At 41.0% G+C, this 20456-nt stretch overlaps 1 protein-coding gene across 14 annotated transcripts in view; it reads left to right on the top strand.

Annotated features, from left to right (window-relative positions):
* Positions 1-20456, top strand: part of KHDRBS3 (KH RNA binding domain containing, signal transduction associated 3) — a 623624-nt gene that overhangs the window by 547462 nt on the left and 55706 nt on the right. For all 14 annotated transcript variants that reach the window (XM_079901866.1, XM_079901864.1, XM_079901860.1 and 11 more), the window contains 2 exons: positions 63-209; positions 8729-8868. In XM_079901866.1, coding sequence (XP_079757992.1) covers positions 63-209; positions 8729-8868 — 287 coding nt within the window. The remainder of the gene's footprint in view (positions 1-62; positions 210-8728; positions 8869-20456) is intronic.

Here is a 20456-nt window from a genome sequence, read left to right as displayed (position 1 = left end):
TTTTCTTTTCTTTTTCTTTTCTTACAGTGACACCCTTTTAAACATGATTTTTCTTTTTTCAGGAAGAAGAGTTGAGGAAAAGTGGAGAAGCAAAGTACTTCCACCTCAATGATGATCTCCATGTTCTGATTGAAGTGTTTGCCCCGCCAGCAGAAGCCTATGCCCGGATGGGACATGCTCTGGAGGAAATCAAAAAGTTCCTCATTCCGGTGCGTACAGTTTTTCTTGATAGTTAATTTGTATTTTAAAGTCCTCCCTTTGTTTTAATCCTTGACAGTTCTTATCAGTAATTGTTATTTGCATAGCGCTTTGTCTGTTACAGTGTCCCTGTGAATTACTTGGCATCATTCCTTCTTTACCTGTGACGCCAGGGATTTTTAAAGAGATTAGGTAATACTGCAAGAAAGTTGAAGAGCACAGTCACTGGTGTGCCTTTGGGGTCTCAGGCCCTGAGCCTTGCTGTGACACTCAGTCACTTCACAAATTCGTTGCTCTCCAGCGCCAGCTCGTTGGTGCGGTCCACGTGCCAAGCGCTGTGCTCGGTGGTGTGTCGCGTGAGTGAGCGCAGCCCCACAGGAGGCTTGTGTGGTTTAGGGGAGAAGCACGTGGTTTCTGTGCAGCGTGAGGAATGCTTGATGGTGTCGGAGCGGCGGGCACAGAGAGGAAGGCACTGTGTGGGTGTTTATGTTTTTGTTAACAGTTGATGGTCTTTTTTAATCCTTTTCAGACACCCTGACATTGCTGAGAATGTGATAATTTGAAGAGAATTTGTCCCTATTTCCATTACAAAAGTTAATTTTGGTCTTTTGTATAATTTGCATGTTCTAGATTTAAAAAACAAAAACTTGAACACATTGGTTCTTCAGACAGTTTATTTTAGAGAAACTGTCACATCTGCCAAACAGCTGTCTGGGATAAGACTGTGTTCAGCGATTCCCAGTGGTGTAGTAGATTGACTTACCTACTGTAGCATGTGTCACGATTATGTTATCTGTGAGGAAGACTGTCACCTTTATAGGGAAAGGACGTTTTAAATCATGATTGTCTTGGAAAAGCCAGGGCATAAGACCATATTAAGTATTTTAATTTGGGAGCTTAACAGAGTTTTCATTAGTTCCCTCAAGCCAGTGTGATGATCCTATTATTCATTTAGTTTAAAAACAGAGCTTTTGAGTGCACTCTATTTGATAGACACATGTGGACTAATAAAAGACATGGCCCCTGCCCTTATGGAGTTTATATAATGGGAGAGACAGGTAAGAATCAGATATTTATATAAATGACTTTAAAATTGTAACTGACAAGACCAAGGAGAGGTTTAATGTCCTTGTGGTCATTCAGTGTGGACGAGGGAGTGCCGGCTTAGCCAAGTAGGACAGACTCTGTTCTCCAAAGGTAGCAGCAGCTGTCCTCCCACCCCATCACTTCTCACTCTTCCACCAAGAGGTAGGCTCGAACTTCTTTCACCTTGAATCTGAGCTGGCCAGAAAACTCTTTGCCTAACCCAAGGTCGCCAAGAATTTCTGCTGTGTTTTCTTCTTAATGTTTTATGGTATTAGCTCTTGCATTGAACTCTGTGATCCACTTGAAGTTACTTCTTGTGTATGGTGTTAGATTAGGATCTAAATGTATCTTTTTCTATGTAGATATCCAGTTGTCCCAGCACCATATGTTAAAGACAATTCTGTCCCTATTGAATTGCCTTGGCACTATTGTTGAAGATTAACTGAATATAAATGTATGAATTTATTTCAGAATTCTCAGTTCTGTTCCATTGATTTATATACCTGTCCTTATGCCAGTACCATACTCTTAATTACTTCAGCCTTATAGCAAATTTTGAAATGCAGGTTGTGTAAGTTCTGCAACTTTGTTCTTCTTTTTCAAAATCGTTTTGGCTATTCTGGCTCCTTCGCATTTTTATGTATATTTTACATTCAGCTTGTCAATTTCTACCAAAAAAAACAACAAAAAAAACCTTGCTAGGGTTTTGATAGTGCGTTGAACTTGTAAGTCAATTTGGGGGTAATTTTCCATCCTAGCAATATTGCACCTTCTTGTCCATGAACACGAAATGTCTCTCCATTTTTTTAAGAGATATTAAAATTTTTTCTCAACAGTGTTTTATAGTTTTCAGGATACCAGGCTTGCATTTCTTTTCTTAAATTTATTTCTAAGTATTATATACTTTTTGATGGTATTGTGAACGGAATTTTTTTTTTAAATTTCATTTTCAGGTGGTTACTTGTGTATAGAAATGCAGTTGATCTTGTTTGTACCTTGTGACTTTGCTGAATGTGTTTATTAGTTTCAGTGTGTGTGTGTTTAATGGAATTATCAGGATTTTCTGCATACAGAATCATGTGATCTGTGAATAAAGAAAGCTTTACTTCTTCCTTTCATATCTGATGCCTTTAATTTTTTATTTAATTTTATTTTCTTCCTTATTACACTGACTAGAACTTTCAGTTGAGTAGAAGTGAGGATAGACACCCTTTCCTAGTTTTCAGTCTTTTACCGTGAAGTGTGATGTTAACTGTGGGGTTTCTTTTGCTGCCCTTTATCACGTTGAAGAAGTTCTCTTCTGTGCCTGGTGGTAAGAGGTTTGGGTTTGTTGGTTTGTTTTAGTCACAAATGGGTGTTGGGCTGTGCTAACTGCTCTTCTGTCCATTGAGCCCCTCACGTTTTCTAATTTTCCCCTCTAATTTTCTTCTTCATTCTGTTAATAACGGCGTATTGCATTTGTGATTTCAGATGTCAGGCCAGCTTTGCAGTCCCAGGTGTAACTCTACTTGGTCGTGATATGTAATCCCTTTTATATGTTGCTGGAAACATATAAAAAACCCTAATAGTTTAATGATTATTACATCTATAATCATGAGGGATATTGGCTTGTAGTACAGTATTTTTATAGACGTTTCTGTTAAAGCACACATCTAGCATTTCTGGTGCTCTTTGTTTCTTTATGCGGATAGAGTTGACATATGGTGTTACTTGTTTTCAGCCTGAAGGACTTCCTTTAGTCTTTTTTGTAACATAGGTCTGCTAGCAAAAAAAGTTTTTTTCTCGGCATGTCTATTTCACCTATATCCTAAAGTTTAGCTTACAAACGTACCTCTTTTTATTGCGCTTCACTTTATTGTGCTTCAGAGATACTGTGTTTGTTTTGTGTTTGTTTTTTTTAACAAATTGAAGGTTTATGGCAACCCTGTGTCAGGCAAGTCTGTTGGCATCATTTTTCCAATAGCATTTGTTCCCGTTGTGTCTCTGTGTCACATTTTGGTAATTCTCACAATATCTCAAATGTTTTTACTAATTTTATATCTGTTATGGTGATCAGTGATCTTTGATGTTACTACTGTGACTCAACTGAAGGCTCAAGTAATGGTTAGCATTTTTTAGCAGTATTTTTTAATTAAGGTAAGTACTTTTTTTTTAAGACATAATGGTATTGCACACTAATAGACTACAGTGTAGTGTTAACCATAACTTTTATATGCACTGGGAAGCTAAAAAATTCGTACGACTGGCTTTATTTCAATATTTGCCTTATTGCGGTGGTCTGGAACCAAATCTGCAATACCTCCGAAGTATACCTGTGTATAATTCTTGGTCGACGGTTTTTTCTTTTATGTGGTAGGAGGCCATTCTTCTATTTTCTGGCCTCTACTATTTTTGATGTGAAGAGTCATTAATTATTTTGTGGTTTTGTATGTAATCTGTTGTTTTTCTCTTGCTGTTGCTCAGACTTTCTTTTTATCTTTGATTTTCCACTATTTGACTGTGGTGTACATGTTTATCTCAAGCGAATATGTGGGTTTATGTTTTTCTTCAAATGTGTGGGTAGTTTTCAACCATTGTTTCTTTAAAATTTCTCTGCCTTTCTCTTCCTCCTCCACCACCCCCAACCCCTGGATTCCCATTATATGTATGTTGGTACATTTGATGGTGCCCCACAGATCTCTGAGGCTCATTTTTCTTCATCCATTTTTCTCTGTGTTTTTCAGACTGAATACTTTTAATTAACTTCAAGTTCACTGATTCATTCTTCTGCCATCTTAAATCTGCTGTTGAGCTCCTCTGATTAACTTTACATTGTAGTTATTGTGGATTTTTTTAATCTCTTTTTTTCTTTGCTGGTCCAGATTTGGGCCCTCTCCTAGGCAGTTTCTTCCTGCCCTGGGTATAGGTGACATTTTCCTGTTTCTTTGCATGTCTCTTAGGTTTTTGTTGAGAACACTACATTTTAAGTAATGTATTGTAGTAAATCGGATTCTGATTCACTTTATTCCCAGAGGGTTATTGTTGCAGGTTTTTTTTTTTTCTTTAATAATTTAGTTGGACTAAATCTGCAAAGTCTGTCTCCTTCATGGTTTAAAGTTTTGTTAATTTTTTTCCTTCTCACTTTTATTTTGAAGCCTGGCCTGCTAGGATTTTTCTCTGGGTCAGCATTGCTGAAAGATCAGCCAGTGGTTGGTCAGAGGGTGTGCTCAAACACCTGTGTCAGTAAGGCTTCCCCCGTCTGCTGATGGAACTGGGTGTGCATTGGGGAGTACATCCAAAGGCTACTCAGTTTTCCAGTCTGCCCTGGCTTCTCCTTTCTGCCAGGAATCCTTGTGTCTCCTTTGTACGTACACAGGCGAGGAGGTGCGGGGCACTTTAGCTTTCTCCGTTCTCTGCTGTACGTGTGCATAGCCCTCCCTTCAGCAGGCGGAGACGTGCAGAGAGCTTATCGAGGCTCTCCAGGCTGTTAAGTTTCTGGCTACTTGGCCAGTCTATTTGTTGCTTGCCCCACCCAGAACGTGATTATTCGGCTTGCTGATTGACTGGTCTTCTCTATTCATTTGCTATCAGAATTGCTACTGATGTTGACAGTGCTGCTGGGCATGGAGTCATTTCACACTTTCTTCAAAATTACGTGAACATCCGTCACTGGTTTTCACGGCTTTCCCCATCCTAGTGGAACTTCTGCGTCATCTGGGCTGGGGAGGAGGGGTGGGAGCACAAGATTGCCACAGACTCCCACTCTCCTTTCCAGAGTCCCGAAGTGGTCGTTTTTAACTGTTTGGTCAGCCTTTATTGTTGCTTTTTATGGAAAGGCTTTGCTGAGCTCCTTGCTTAGTTATCCTGAAAGTCCTGTGCTCTCTCATAGCCTTTCATTTTTTTTTTTTTTTAACTTAGGTTGTTTTGGATCTCTGTCCATACGAGCATATGTAAAGTTTCACTTCATCCTTTTTAATGTCTGCATAATGTTTCATTATATGCGTGTTCCAGAATTTATTTAATTAGTCTTCAAATAATGGACACTTACTTCTTATAGATTATAATTCAAACAGTGATCCCAGGATTAACCTTGGACATAAATATTAGCATATTTGGGCAAATATGGCTGAAGAGTACATCTCTGGCTAGTTAGAGAACCCACTGAATTTTTAATAAATTACTTTTAATGATTTTATTTTAAGACTTTTTTCCTATTCTCCAGGCTAACACATTTAGATAGATCCTAAACTTACTGGCTAGAGAAATCCCATTTACACATATTTAATTAGAATTCTAATCAATTTTCTACTCTTCACAATTGGTGATAGTGTTGGTGTTAATGTTATAATAGTTTCACTTTTCAGGTGGGGAGTTGAAGTGATAATTTACTAGTGACTAGTTTAAAATGTAAAATTGTAAAAATAATTTAATCTATAAGCTACCATATGTGATTTGGTTTCCCTACTGATCTAAAAACATTATTTCAAAGACCAATAAAATTGTAACTACAGTGTGTATGTCAATAGTGTCTATCTGACCTTAGAAGAAACAGTTACCTCACATTTAAAGAAGTTGTCTAAAATCACATAGCTGGTCAGCCCGATTGGGTAAATTCAGGCTTAACCTCAGATGTGATTGACTCAGATTCCGTTTTTTTGCTTTTTGGGTTTTTTTTTTTCCCTCCTAACTACACTATCTGCTGTAATGTATTTTTACACAGATGATGTTTAAAATAGGCTTTAATTCTAGTTTTCGTGGGACCATTGTAAATCACCTAACTTTACTTAGAGCAATGCTTTTCTTTTTTTTATTTTTCTTTTTAAATTTTTAATTGTATTTTTGAATAGGGCCTCAGTTATCTTCTTTTCCCATGAATCAGTTTTTAACCACATACAATTTTATGTCCTGCCTCCTAACACTTTTCAACAGGGCCAATATTCAGCATTTAGGTAGCACATTTTATTTAGAATGTGCTTTAAAAATAATTTATTAATCACACGTTTTTAGTAAAATGGTAAGGAGCATACTGTTAGTAGGCAGAACCCACCACGGATTCAGAGGTTATCTGCCAGGAGCCTGCCAAGGGCCAGCTGGGATGACACACCCTTCTCTGTAATGTGTGGGGCCTTCCTTCCCACTTCTGTATCCATATCTTTAACTTCTGAATTTCCAGTTCCTATGTCTGATTGCTCTACAACAGCTCAATTTTTGTGTGCTACAGACAATTGCAGACTCGACCTGTACAAAATTGATTAAATCATGATGTCACTTTGTTACTCTCCTTACCTTCCAGAAACTAGTCAAACTTCTTGACTTTGCTCATATACCCCCATATCCAATATTTTACCATTTCTAATAAAATTAGGCATTATAAATAACTCCATATCTACCTGTCACCATCCTTCCTGCCACTTCCCTACTCCAGGCCATCTTTACCACGTACTGGGATTACTTAAGTGCTTCCGTCTGGTGTTTCTGCCTCCAGTGTGTTGTTTTTCCTTTTAATATCTTTATTGAGATATAAATCACACGGCATAAAATTCACTCATATAAAGTATACAGTTCAGTGCCTTTTAGTATATTCGCAGAGTTCTGCAGCTGTCCCCCTAATCTCAGCTGGGCCATTTGTATTACCTCCCAAAATGAACCTTGTAACCAACAGCCGTCACTCCCCATTCTTCTCCCACCTTCGGCAACCACTAATTAGTTTTTGTTCTTTTTACACAGCTTTTATGGAGATGTAATTCAGATACCATACAGTTTACCCATAAGGTATACAGTTCACTGGATTATTGTATATTCACAGTTTTGTAACCATGACTACCAACTGGTTTAGATTTTTATCATCCCCCAAAGGAACTCCCTAGCCATTAGCAGTCCCTCCCACTTGGCTCCCCTACCTTCTCACACTCCTCTGGCTTACATCGCCACTAACTTCTCTCTCTAGATTTCCCTGGGTTTTTTTGACATTTCATATAAAACACGTACAGTATGTGTAGTCTTTTGCCCTGACTTCTTTCACTTAACATACTGTTATCAAGGTTCATTCAAGTTGCTTTTTATTGCTGAATAATATTCCATTTTACAATATACCACATTTTATATGTCCACTCCTCAGTTGAGGACTTTGGGGTTGTTTCTACTTTTGGGCTATTATGAATAATGCTGCTGTGAACATTCATGCCCACATTTTTGCATGAATATATGTTTTCGTTTTCTTGGGTATTACCTAGGAATGGATTTGCCAGGTCATATGGTAACTCTTTGTTCAGCATTTTTGAGGAGCTACTACGTGGTTTTCCGAAGTGGCTGGACCATTTTACATTGCCACCAGAAAGTTGTAAGGGTTTCAATATCTCTGCAATCTTACCAACACTTGATATTGCTTATCTCTTTGATTACTGCTATCCTAGGGAGTATGTTCGTGGTATTTCATTGTCGTTTTTGTTTGCATTTCCATAATAACTAATAATGTCGAGCTTCTTCTCTTGGGCTTACTTTCTGTTTTTCTTAGAGAGAAATGCCTATTCAAATCCTTTATCCTTTCAAAATTAGGTTATGTGTCCTTTTATTATTGAGCTGTGAGAGTTCTTCATGTATTATGAATACAAGTTGCTTATCAGGTAATAGGATTTCAAAATATTTTCTTCTGTTTTGTGGGCTGTATTTTCACTTTTTTGATGGTATTTTTGTGGCACAATAGTTTTAAACTTTGACTTGGTCCAATTTGACTGTTTTTTCATTTGTGCTTTTGGTATCTTAGCTAAGAAATCATTATGTAATACAGGATCATGAAGATTTACTTTCACATTTTCTTTCAAGAGTTTTACAGTTTTAGCTCTTACATTTAGGTCTCTGATCCATTTTGATATAATTTTTGTGTGTGGCAAAAAGTAAAGGGCCCATCTTATTTTTTTGATGTGGATATTCATTTGTTACAGCACCATTTGTTAGAGACTATTTGAAAATCAATTGACTATAATGGATAACTGGGCTCTCAATTCTATTTCATTGATCTTTATGTCTATCTTTTAAGGCAGTACCATACATTCTCCATTACTGTAGCTTTATAGTAAGTTTTGAAATGAGAACATACCAGTCTTCCAACTTCGTTCTTCTTTCTTGAGATAGTTCTGGCTAAACTAGGCTCTCTGTAACTACTAGTTGATTGAGTTGTAAATAATAATGCCATATATCAATTACGTGCCATTTTAATTTTATTATAAATATTTCACTTGGAAAGTATGCACAGCAGAAGGAGATATGGCTGACTGTAGAAAATTCTAGTTTAGGGGAAAAATACTGTTTTTTTTTTCTTTTTACAACAATTTATTGATAAATTTTCATTTCAACAAACTCAAGTCTTGTTTTATGAATTTAACTATTTTCCTTACCTTTTTTTTTCCTATTAAAAATTATTTGCTTCATGTCCTGAATTCTTTGTTATCTTCTGTCTTTTGTGTAGGACTATAATGATGAAATCAGGCAAGCACAGCTCCAGGAATTAACATATTTGAATGGTGGTTCAGAAAATGCAGATGTACCAGTTGTTCGAGGGAAACCTACCTTGCGTACAAGAGGTGTACCGACCCCAGCAATAACCAGGTAGGTGTGATTTATTGACTTACCTGTTTGTTGTTAGAATAGGGTACCATGGCAACAGTTTTACTGTTTCCTTTTTTAACGGGCAAGCGACTTTACCAGTGTATTGGTACAAAGCCTATAGGAATACATTCAGGCAATATGGTGTCGTATTAAGAGGATTCACTGTGGACTGAGGTATTCCTGGGCTTAAATATAACCTGTACCACTTACTAGCTAATGACTGTAGATAAGTTTATTTAATCACCCTCACGTTATTAATCCCCTAATTCTTTGAATGTAAGTCATAGCTTTGATGCACAAATGGAGATAGTGGAAGCTTGTGTTTTCCCAGTGAGCGCAGACAGTACCAGGCTGGTTCATTGCCGCACCTCCAGTGTTGAGCAGTGTCAGGTACCAGGTGAGTGTCCCGATGCTCGCTGTCCTTTTATGCCGTGTAAATGCTCTGTGGTATCTGAAACTCCGAAGCTTGTCCAGGCACACCGAATTTTTATTTCTGTCTCGGAATCACGACTGCTTTTATCATGAAAAATATGATAATGAATTCGTAAGTCAATTGAAGCAAACTATAAATTGAGACGTGACTCTCAAACTTATTTGAAAATTATTTTTAATTTTTGCATTTTTGCCCCCAGAAGAACTCAGTGGAAATTAGTAACACAGACTTTTTTTCACTGGTGACTGTATATATTTTTTCAGGTAGAGTTTTGCATGAAATAATTTAAAATAGGTTTCTTCCATTTATCCAAGTTCCTTTGGAGGAATAAAAAGTGAGTCCCCCTGCTGAGTGCTGATCGACACGCTGTCAGAGCAGTTACAGACAGGTGTTATTGCAATGTAAAAGGAACACAGATCTGGGCATGGTACCAGGTGGGTTTTCTCTGTAAAAAACAGGCTAATAATAATAGGATTGCTGCTGATGATTTAATGAAATAATTTATGTAGCTGTTCAGTAAACGGTAAATCTCTATCATTTCCATTTCTCCTGTTAAATAATTTACTTGCAATCATAGGAAATTACGTATTTGCTATATTCGTTTCCAGTGGCTGTTACAATGAATTACCACAAATTTGGTGGCTTTAAGCAATAGAAATTGGTCATAGTTCTGGAGGCTAGATGTCTGAAATCAGCTTTACTAGGCTAAAATCAAGGTACTGACCGCTCTCCCCCTGGAGGCTGTAGGGGGGAATCGTCGTGGTGACCCTCCCAGCTTCTGGTGCCTGTAGGCAGTCCTTGACTTGAGGCCATCGCACTCTGCTCTGTCTCCTTCTTAGCGCTGCCTTCTCGCATCTCCAGTTGCCTCCCTCACATAGGGATGCATGGGACTGTATTTAGAGTCCACCTGGGTGATCCAGGGTAGTGTTTCCATCTCAGGATTCTCGACCTAATGTCACATCTGCAAAGGCCCTTTTCTCTAAATCAGGCAACATCCACAGAACGGATATCCCTTGGATAGAGAATATAGATAATAGAGCACGTGCAGTGCCGTCATTTAGGGGATGCCCTGTTCCTTAGACCAGGTCTTCCATTTTTGCTGAAGGTAATTTCTAATCTAGTTGTCTCATTTTCACTTCAGTTGAAAATGTTATGTTATGAATCGACAAGGAAGGCAGAAACTTTCTGTTCTGAGGGAGTGTAGTATCTGGAGGGATAACCTCCATCTGCCCAGGTGAAAAATTATTCCTCTTGGTGGCAGCCTATACCCTGCTTGCCATTTTGAGCTTTTCCATTGCCTTGGTAGTGGGTATTTTGGGATGGAATTACCGTTCAGGTCACACTTCAGACCCAGTGGTTCGCCTGTGGAGCAGTGGCTGGTTCGTGCTGATCCAACACCTGATGCGGGGCACTTCCGCTCCCCACGTGCCAGGGAGCCAGGCACCGCCACCTTCCCTCCATGTGGTTGTGGGCTTGCGTGGCACCAGATCGTTCAAATACTCTGTTTTCTACAGTGTGAAATTCATGTTCCTCTAAGAGGCATTCAGTTGCCCTTCTGTACTTTCTCTTAAGACCTCTCTCCCAGTTGGTCTTTGTTCATTACTTTGCCAGGTTTCCTGCTTTAGCGCCTGCCTCCCCCCGACACCGCCACTGGGTTAAAGGGTGTGCTCTGCCCTTCCAAACCTTTGTTCACACTGCTCCTGTGTCTGTGGTTCCGCTCTCTAACCCTCTCACCTGTTTAAGTCCTACTTGTCTTTACATCCCGAACTGAAACTTCCTTTAACAGACACTCACATCGTGCCTACTACTGACTGAGTGCTTTCCGCGCACATTACAGATATTAACTAGGTTAAGCCTCATAACAGCCCTGTGAGGCGGGCACTGTTTTGCTAAAGTCACCATTTCACAGATGAGGAAACCAAGGCCAGAGGAGTCAGTTACTTGCTCCAGTCACTCAGCTGGGGATTTTTAGAGCCTGGCTGGAATGCAGGCAGTCTGGTTCCAGAAACCATGCCTCTCCCTCTCTTTGATCCTTCCCTTCTGTTTTTATCCAGAATCTTTTTTTTTTTTTTTTCTTCCACTCATTCTCCTCTTGCAGTTTTTCCATAGAATTTTCATTCTGTCACTTTTCTTATATATTAATTACAGCACAATTAATACAAACTATGATGAAAAGACATATTTTTACTACTTTTTCTCATCAGATCACATATAGTAACTTGCTAAGTTAATGTCCATCTACCAGAAGAAAAATAAATTAATATGGAAAATAATTAGGATAGAAAATTACAAAAATCCTAAGGGTGAGATTAATACACAAAAAGGTACATGTTATTTTGTAGGGTTGGCAAAATTGGTCTTCAGATTACGCTTTGAGCTTTCTAGTGGCCAAAGTGGAGGAAAATATGGTTTTAGAATTCACAGCATCTAAATGGCTGAAAACAGTCATAAAACAAAAGGCAAATGCACTTATTGCAGCCTAGCGCTTTCTAGTCCTGGGACCACTGGACGGTCATAGGTAGGTCCTCGCTACACTCAGTCCCTCAGTAAGTCATTTTGATTTTAGCTCTGAAATAAGCCTTAAACCTGTTTTTCTTTGATCACCTTTTCCACCCTGCACTCCAGCCAGACTGGTCTCCCTTCTGTTCCTTGAACAGGCCGAGCTCGTTCCTTTCCCTGTCCTTTGCCTTCACTCCTCCTCCTTGGAAGGCCTGTCTGCAGTTGCCTGCCTGCCCCTCAGCATCCTGTTCTCAACACACACAGGCACCATGTCAGAGAAGCCTTTGCTGGTTGCCTTGTTTGAAGTGGCCGCCCCCATAACCCGGAAGCCAGCCCACAGCACCCTTCTTGGTTACATGGTAGCACTTATCAAACTGAATTTACCTTTCTGACTTGTTCAGTTTTTCATTGGTTACTCCTCAGTATTATGTAAAACCTTAAAGGCACTTGTGTCCATAATGTTTGGCATATAGGAATCACTCAGTAAATACATGTTGAGTGAATACAGTACAATCGCAAATTCTTTAGACTCTTCTGATCAAGTGTGGACCATTTACAACATTTTTTGTTAGTGTAGTTCTTGTCTGTCACGTGACTAGATTACCAGGGGATCAGCTTTTTGGGAATGGTCACATGGACAGCACCACTTTGGAATTTCACAGCAGAACAAGTCATTACTGGAATCTTCATGAATGTTCCCCACTGGTATCACTTCAGGGTAGCTTTCTGCTGAAAGATGTAAATGATCTAAAAGTAAATCCTGCAGAAGGGAGAAATAAGTATTTTAATAAAACCTTTTCATTCAGTTTCAAATGAGAGGACTAAACTTACTCCTTTTTAACTTAGGAGATAAGGAAGTTTCTTTACTTCCGTTCTGCCCTGTGCAGCCCTGTGGTACGTCACCTCCCTAACTCCCCGCACGGACCCCAGCAGAGAACACATCAGGGAAGATTAGGAGTGACGCCACTCCAAGCAAACTCTCTGTTTAGCTCTGTGGTTTTCCCCGTAGGGTCTCCACCGCATATATTGCCTGCTGCCCTGGTGGTCTGGGCTGGACAGTTTTGAGCCCTCCAGGATGCTCCCTTCCTTTCCCCTCTTCAGAACAGCTGGCTAGTTCTGTGTTGCTTCTCCACTGGCCTTGTCTGGCCCATCTGGCCCTTTCCCCAAGTAGCAGGCAGTGTTCTCTCCCTGCATGTGTTACCAGAAAGAGCAGGAAGAAAAAGTGAACAAAGCAGATGAAGCCTGTCTTTCTAAGTAGTACGTACGCATTCACCAGCGTTGGGTGCCGAACGTGGTGGTTTTGTTTCAACCTAGGACATGAGGCTGACCCATTCACGCGGCTTTTATCAGCTTTCATCAGATGGGGAAAATTTTCAGCTACAGTTTCTTTAAAGAGTTTGCCTTCCCCTTATCTCTTCTTTTCTTGGACTGCAACCCCATGTTAGATCTTATGATTGCACTTCCCAGACTGTATGCCAGGGCGCTGGGATGCTGCCTCACGCTCACAGGGCTGCCGTGGAGAGTTTAAAATTTCATGGGACCCCTGCAGTAACCGGCAGCTTTCAGACACTGCATGAAACTATCAGCTTAAGTTAATCATTTATTGTTTTAACACTAGGTCATGCCCCACTGACTTCAGTGACATCGTATCTTTGTAAAACCGGCGTCTCAGCAGCTGCTGTGATAAATATTAGGTAGCCACAGTTGCTCTGCCTGTTGGGCAGAGCACGTGGCTTCCCCAGACCAGGCGATCGGATGGGACTCGGTCACTCTCATTTTCTCATCCACACGGATTTTCACGTGGTACCTATGCTCGTTTTAAAATGGGTTATGAATAGTATCACAGACGCTGAAGATTGTGTTAATGACAGAAAGTGATCCATTCTTCTCCGCAGTCTGTGAGAAGTGTTATCGGGAAAGCTGAATAGTTACTATATGGGCCATAAATATTTCACCAGCATATGATATGATTTATATTATTCTACCAATCTCTATTAAAAAGTCCTTCTTTATCATTAAGGGAAGGCTGGATATAGGAAAATGGTATTTCTTTTTCTACTAGCCAAAATTATAAGAATTTCCAATTTTAAAAACCCATTAATTTGGGATGTTATGTAAACTATATGATTGCCTCCTGGATTTACCTTCTGAGGACCTTGTACCACCTGAGCTGTCAGAACAGTCACTCTCCTCTCCTTCCTTCCAACTCTTGTGTCTACCGTCCGTGCCTTTCTTAAAACCCTGACAGTGGTTGACCACACACGTGCCCCGCGCCCCGGGCAGACACTAGAGGACTTTCCTTGGACACGAGCTTCTCTGCTTCTCTTGCCGTGAGACCTGGACTGCCCCTCAGTCCTCAGCATTCACTCCCTTGGGTCCACGTGCTCTCTGAGTGTGTGTTAGTGCAGCCGCTGGGGCTGATTAACGGGAGGCAAAAGGAGAAAAACGTGTGCTTTCTTTTAAAATCACCTTAGTAGGCTTTGGGAAGGCAATAACTGAGGCAAATAACGTGCCAAACAGCGAGAAGACTTCTGACAAGAACTTGTAACTTAAGTGCAGCCTGGAACAGACACGTGAGAAAAGCCGCTGAGCACGGTTCTCCTGCTTACGGTGCATCCGCGCAGCCCGAAGCCGGGTGTGGGTTCCCGGTCCTCCTGTCGACTCCAGTGCCGGCTGAAGGAAGGCTTGGATACCCATCAGGCCAACTGACTTTTCCTAGAATAATGTCAAGCAAGCGCCGCTGTCAGGCTGCAGCCCTGGAGGGTGGAAGGAGCCCAGTGAGTGTTTCCGGTGCAGTGGGCGTCTCCTCCCCTCCCCTCCCCTCCCCTCCCCACCCTGGCTCTTCAGAAGTTTTAATCAATTTTTTTCCTCTTTGGCCATCAGTCAGTTTCTGGTGTTAGGTCATTTAATGTCACACATTTTCCTGAGCTCTTTCCCTGACAAATTGAAGTTGCAGAGATGATGACCAAGTCATTGTCCCGCCATTCTGAGATTTTTAAGGGGAAAGTCAGAGAAACAAGTAGTTATGGCAGAATGGCTGAAACAGAGCACGAGGGTTATGAGGAAAAGTGAAGCGGAAGCAGAAACGATAGCACAGATCATCCTGAATGGGGAGCGTGGGTACAAACACACTTAGGATGAAGGTAAAGTAATAAGGCAGGGTAGTGCCAGAGGGAAGTCATCCTGCGCAGAGGGGCAAAGGCTTGAAAGCAGGAAAAATGGGGCCATCTGCCTGGAGTTAGGGTGTGGCTATGGGAAAATCAGAGTCACCCCCAGCCCCTCCTAGCTGCGTGGTCTCAGGGAACTTCCCTCTCTAAGCCTAGTTTCTTCGTCTGTAAAATGGAGATAGGACGTTGAGCCACATTAATCCATATCCTACTTAATTTTTTAAATGTCCCATCGGAGCCCAGACTGTGGCATGATTCCTTTTCTGATTACTCATAATGATCCCTCACTAAAAATAGAATTCCTGTAGCACAGCTATTTGATCAGTCCTTGGGCAAATTGCACATCTCTTCTTCACTCCTTTATTATCAATTTCACCATCATCACAGAGACAGAAGACTTGTGCGGCATAGTCCCAGAAGGCAGAAGTAAGGCTGATACTTAGAAATGATAAAGGTTTTTGCTATTTTTGTTTATAAGGAAAAAAAGTAAAAACATGCTAACAATCAGAATTGGAAGACAGTGACAGGCTTCAGAGTACGGAGCGAGCTGTCTCTTTTCAGGGGCTACGTCCCTGGATGAAACGGTAAGTTTCTTGTACTTCTAAGAGGGTGGACTCTCTCATACTGTCTTATGTGGTCAACAGTTTTACTAGTAACCAGTTTGTAACTTGTTGGAGAAGAAACAGATCGCATTGGATTTCTTACAGACTGTGTACAATGTAGGATAACGTAACACTTAGTCTTTTTTTTTTTTAATTGCATTGAAGGTTGGATGGTTCGCAGAATAAAGAAAAGAGATAACCGACAGGTTTCATAACAAGTCTATAACCTCTGGATCCAAGCTACCCAAGGCAGCACTTGAAATGCAGAGTCTCAGTCCCCAGCCTAGATGTACTGATGCAGACTCTGCCCCGAAAGCAGGCCCCAGGTGATGTGCGTGCACAGTAACGTGTGAGAGGAGAAGCACGGCCCTAGCGCCGCGCTTCAGATGATCTGTAAAGGTGGTGAGACAGAGAGCTGCCAGAGTCCTCTATTCAGAACATCTAGTCTCCATCAACCCCATGGCTTCTTACGTTTGTTCTGAGGGATTATGACCATAGGCTGCGTTTACCTTTCCCTTCTGTCCAGCTTCTCGTTCCCTTGTCAACCTCTGTCAAGAAAAAAAAAAAATACCTCAGTGATTAAGCTTTCAGAGAGGTGAAGGAAAGTTGTCACAAGTCTTAGGGATCCTACAGGAAAATAAATTAGCCCTCAGGTCATTAGCGCATCAAGCATGGGTCCTCGGATGGATCTCTGGGAAAGCTTATTCTTACTGTGAGACCGGCTAGACCTTGACACTGGATCCGGCAGGCACCCCCTCTGTGACCAGCTGTAGGCCTTTCTCTTCCTGAGGCCCAGGCATCCCCTGTGTTTCCCAGGGCCACCCAGCTGATAATGCTGGAGCTAGCTTGAGCTAATTCCACGAAATTCATTGTTTTATCATATACTTTTGCTTCTCATAAAATATATAGACAGGGCTTCCCTGGTGGCACAGTGGTTGAGAGTCCGCCTAGGGACACGGGTTCGTGCCCCGGTCTGGGAGGATCCCACATGCAGCGGAGCAGCTGGGCCCGTGAGCCATGGCCGCTGAGCCTGCGTGTCCGGAGCCTGTGCTCCGCAACGGGAGGGGCCACAACAGTGAGAGGCCTGCGTACCGCAAAAAAATATATATATAGACAAAGGCCAGACAATGTGGTGTATATACCCTTACTCTGTACCACACTGCGTCGCTGTTGCTACATGTATGAAACGTACGTAAATGCGCTGCTGCTGAATGGACGACATGAGCACAAACGCGAGATGCACCTTCTGTCTCCTCTCTCTCCTCACCCTTCGGTTAGCAGCCAAAAGGACAGCGTCAGGACAGAGTCCAGGTAGAAATCCACACGGTAATTACCACTTGCTGAGCGCCTGTTTTAGCTTAGGCACTTGATGTGGTTGGAAACCTCACAGCCGTTCTGCAAGAGCCAGATGTTATTAACTGGACTTGTCGATGGGAAAACCAAGGCTCAGCAGCCCAGTGACGACAGGACTAGATTTGAGTTTGAGTGTGGGTGTGCTGGAACCCACATCACATGCCTTTTCGTCATAGCCTAAAACCTCCTATTAATATATAAACTGAATAATTAGTTCCTGATTGACTGAACGCAAGAAGTTATTGATCATCCAGAGCACTCGTTCCATGGAAAAAACTTTTCTCAATTATTTTCACATCTGAGTTTCAAAACCAGAAACCAAGGTCACCCTGCTGAAAAATGCAAACAGAAAGAACCATTACGGTCACACCCCTTTGCTTATGAAACTTTCTAGTCAGATGTGTTATGTTTCTGCTTTTCCCTTATCCCCGTTCTGAGCGGTGTAGCACCCAATCCTATCAATTTGAATCAACCTTTCAAGTAAAAAATAAGTACGTTCCCATTGATTGTCGTTATAAATGTCATCTCCCAGACACTTTTCTGTTCTCGTCCCATGTTATGAGCCCTGCTGTTCAGCTCTACCCTGAACTTCATTTGTAGCGTTGAGTGAGCACGAGGCAGTGCAGCGGGACCTTCACGTTGGCCTGTCACTGCGTCGCGCCTTCCTCTCACCAGAGACCACTTAACGGCAGTACTAAGACCGTGCTGCTCGACACCATTCCCGTGGGATTTGAAACTCTTAAAAACGAATCTTCAAAGTGTCTTTTGTAGACAAGTATCCCGAGCTACATATATCAAATGACTTGTCTAAAATCCTGTAACGGATTCTTTAGTATGATTCCATATACCCAGTGGGCACATAACCTAACAATGTCGATGATGATAAGAAAGAATGGTGAGCTTCTTAAATATAATGTCTTTCCGTGTGGTAAAAGACATGAATTTATTGAAATGCTGAATATTTTGTGATCGATATAGTACCTTGGACGGCAGAGATGGGGTATTAGATAAAGAAGCCGGAGGCTTATTGAGTTTGAATACACACAGATTGACTGAAATATCACAGATGAGTTAGAGGTACCATAGGTAGAAACTACTTTTTTCTCTAATCACATTGAAGATTTTTCTAGATGTATAGCAGAGACAAAAAGGTGAGGAAGACTATAGCTATTACAGTGTCTATCAGTACAGCTCAGAGAGACTGAAATTTATCTAAGTTGCTGCTATTCATTGAGTAGCCAATGGGCTAAATACCGTGTATGTCCTGCCATTTTTCCTTCACCATAACACTAAGAAATGGGTTCTGTATCCCATTTCACAACTGAGGAGACTGTCTTGGAAAGGTCAGACTCTTGATTAGTTTGAATGTTAATTGGAAGGCAGAGGTAAATAAGTACAGTCAGGAAATCGATCTGAATCCAGTGTCCTTGCTCTAGACCACCAGTTTTATCGCACCGATTTTTATGACCTAGTATGAAAACACACACAAAAAAGATCTAACTTACAGTGCTCAAAAAAGGGATAACACAAGTTGCCTAAAGGTGAGAGTCATGGATTTTGACAGTTTTGAGAAGTACCAGTCAGGTTTTTGGTAAGATGTCCCTCCTTTGGGATTTGTCTAATATTTTTCTCACGATTAGCCCAGGGTTATAGGTTTGGGGAACAAAAACCGCAGAGGTAAAAAATAAAATGCTATTTTTATTACATCATATCATGGGAACATACTGTTCACATGACTTACCACTATTAGCTCATTGCTTTTTGTTGCTGAATCATATTCCATTATATGAATGTACCCCAGCTTGCTTATCTGTTCACCTATTGAACAGAGGGCATCTTGGTGGTTTTAGTGACTAATTTCAGAATTTCAGATTTCAGGTATTCATTGCAGCTGTGTAGGACAGCAGTTGACTTATTAACTTCGTATTCCAAGACCTGTTTCATGTGCTTATTAGTTCTAGTTTATTGTTTGTTCGTATGGTTGCTTTGTTTTGTTTTGATCTGGTTGATTCTTTGGGAATTCTTACATGGAAATGTCACCTGCAGACAAAGTTTTGTTTCTTCCTGCGCAACCTTAAAAGTTTTGTTTCCTTTTCTTGTCCTATTGAATTAGGTAGGACTTCTAGTACAGTTTTAATTGGAGTGGTAAGGCTGGGCATCCTTGCCTTGTTCCCCATCTTAAGGGGAAAGCATTCAGTCTCTCACCGTTCAATATGATGTTAGTTGTAGGTTTTTGTAGATGTTCTTTTTTAACTTGAGTAAATTTACCTCCGTTCCTAGTTTGCCGAGTTTTTATCATGAATGATGTTGCATTTCATTAAACGCCTTTTCTGCTTTATGTGACCTTACGATTCTTCTTCGTAAGCCTTCTTGGCAGGCTGGTCACATGGATTTTCACTAATGCTGAAGCAGCCTTTCATACCTGGAACAAATCCCATGTGGTCGTGACGTGTTTAATACATTATTAAATTCAATTTGCTGCTGCTTTTGAAGATTTTTACGTCTTTGTTCATGGGAGATACTGATTTATGGTCCGCTTGCTTGTTTGTTTCATTGTATAATGTCTTTAATGCCTTTTGCCTCCCCTTGGACCACATGTCTCTTCCTCGGGATGTCAGAGACCACCTCGCTCAGCTCCCTGCCACCCTTCCTCGGCCTCTCTGTCTCCCAGCCCCTTGACCAGTTGTGGTTTCCACAGGTGGACTTAGAAAAAAAATCTTGGGAGGCACCTCCTGTGACAGGTCCCCATAAGGGCTCAAGACCAAGTGGAAGCCGGTCACTTCTGTCTTCCCCGGTGGCCCAGGCCAGTCTCAGCCTCTGACTAGTAATGTAGAAATAATTTTCAGGAGGCACGTCTGGTGGCCACCCTCAGAGAATGAGTTAGGAAATGTTTCCTCTGATTTGATTTTCTGGAAGAGAGTGGAAAACTGATATCATTCTTTCCTTTAATATTTGATAGAATTCGCCAGTGAAACCTCTGGATCTGGTGCTTTCTTTTTTGGAAGATTATTAATTATTGATTAAATTTCTTTAATAAACATAGGTTTAGTCAGATTATTTAATTCTCTTTGTAGGAGATTTGGTCATTTGTATATTTCAAGGAATTAGTCCAGTTCATCAGAGTTAACAAATTTGTGGGCCTAGACTTGTTCATCATCTTCCTTTTTTATCTTTTAATGTCCTTGAGGTCAGTAGTGATGACCCCTCTTTCATTTATGATATTGTTGTTTTTTTCTTGTTCAGCCTGTCTAGAGGTTTATTAATTTTATTGATCCTTTCAAAGAACGAGCTTTTGGTTTTGTTCATTTTCTCTGTTGTTTGTGGAATTGGAGCTTTCAGCTGTGTATTTGCTATCCCAATCAAACAAGAGAAGAAGAGATAACTGGTCTGTAGGCAGCCTCATTGTCTGCTTGGTTCTCCTTGTTTGGAGGACATTGTCCACAGGAGGTGGGTCAGGCTATGCCTTTATTTTCTGGCGGAGCCGAACTTCTGTCCTCATTTCTTCATGGGACTTGCACACTTCCTCAAGTTTTA

The sequence above is a fragment of the Stenella coeruleoalba genome (genome assembly GCF_951394435.1).
Source record: "Stenella coeruleoalba genome assembly, chromosome: 17".
Lineage (NCBI taxonomy): Eukaryota > Metazoa > Chordata > Mammalia > Artiodactyla > Delphinidae > Stenella > Stenella coeruleoalba.
This window is presented reverse-complemented; position numbering and strand designations above follow the sequence as displayed.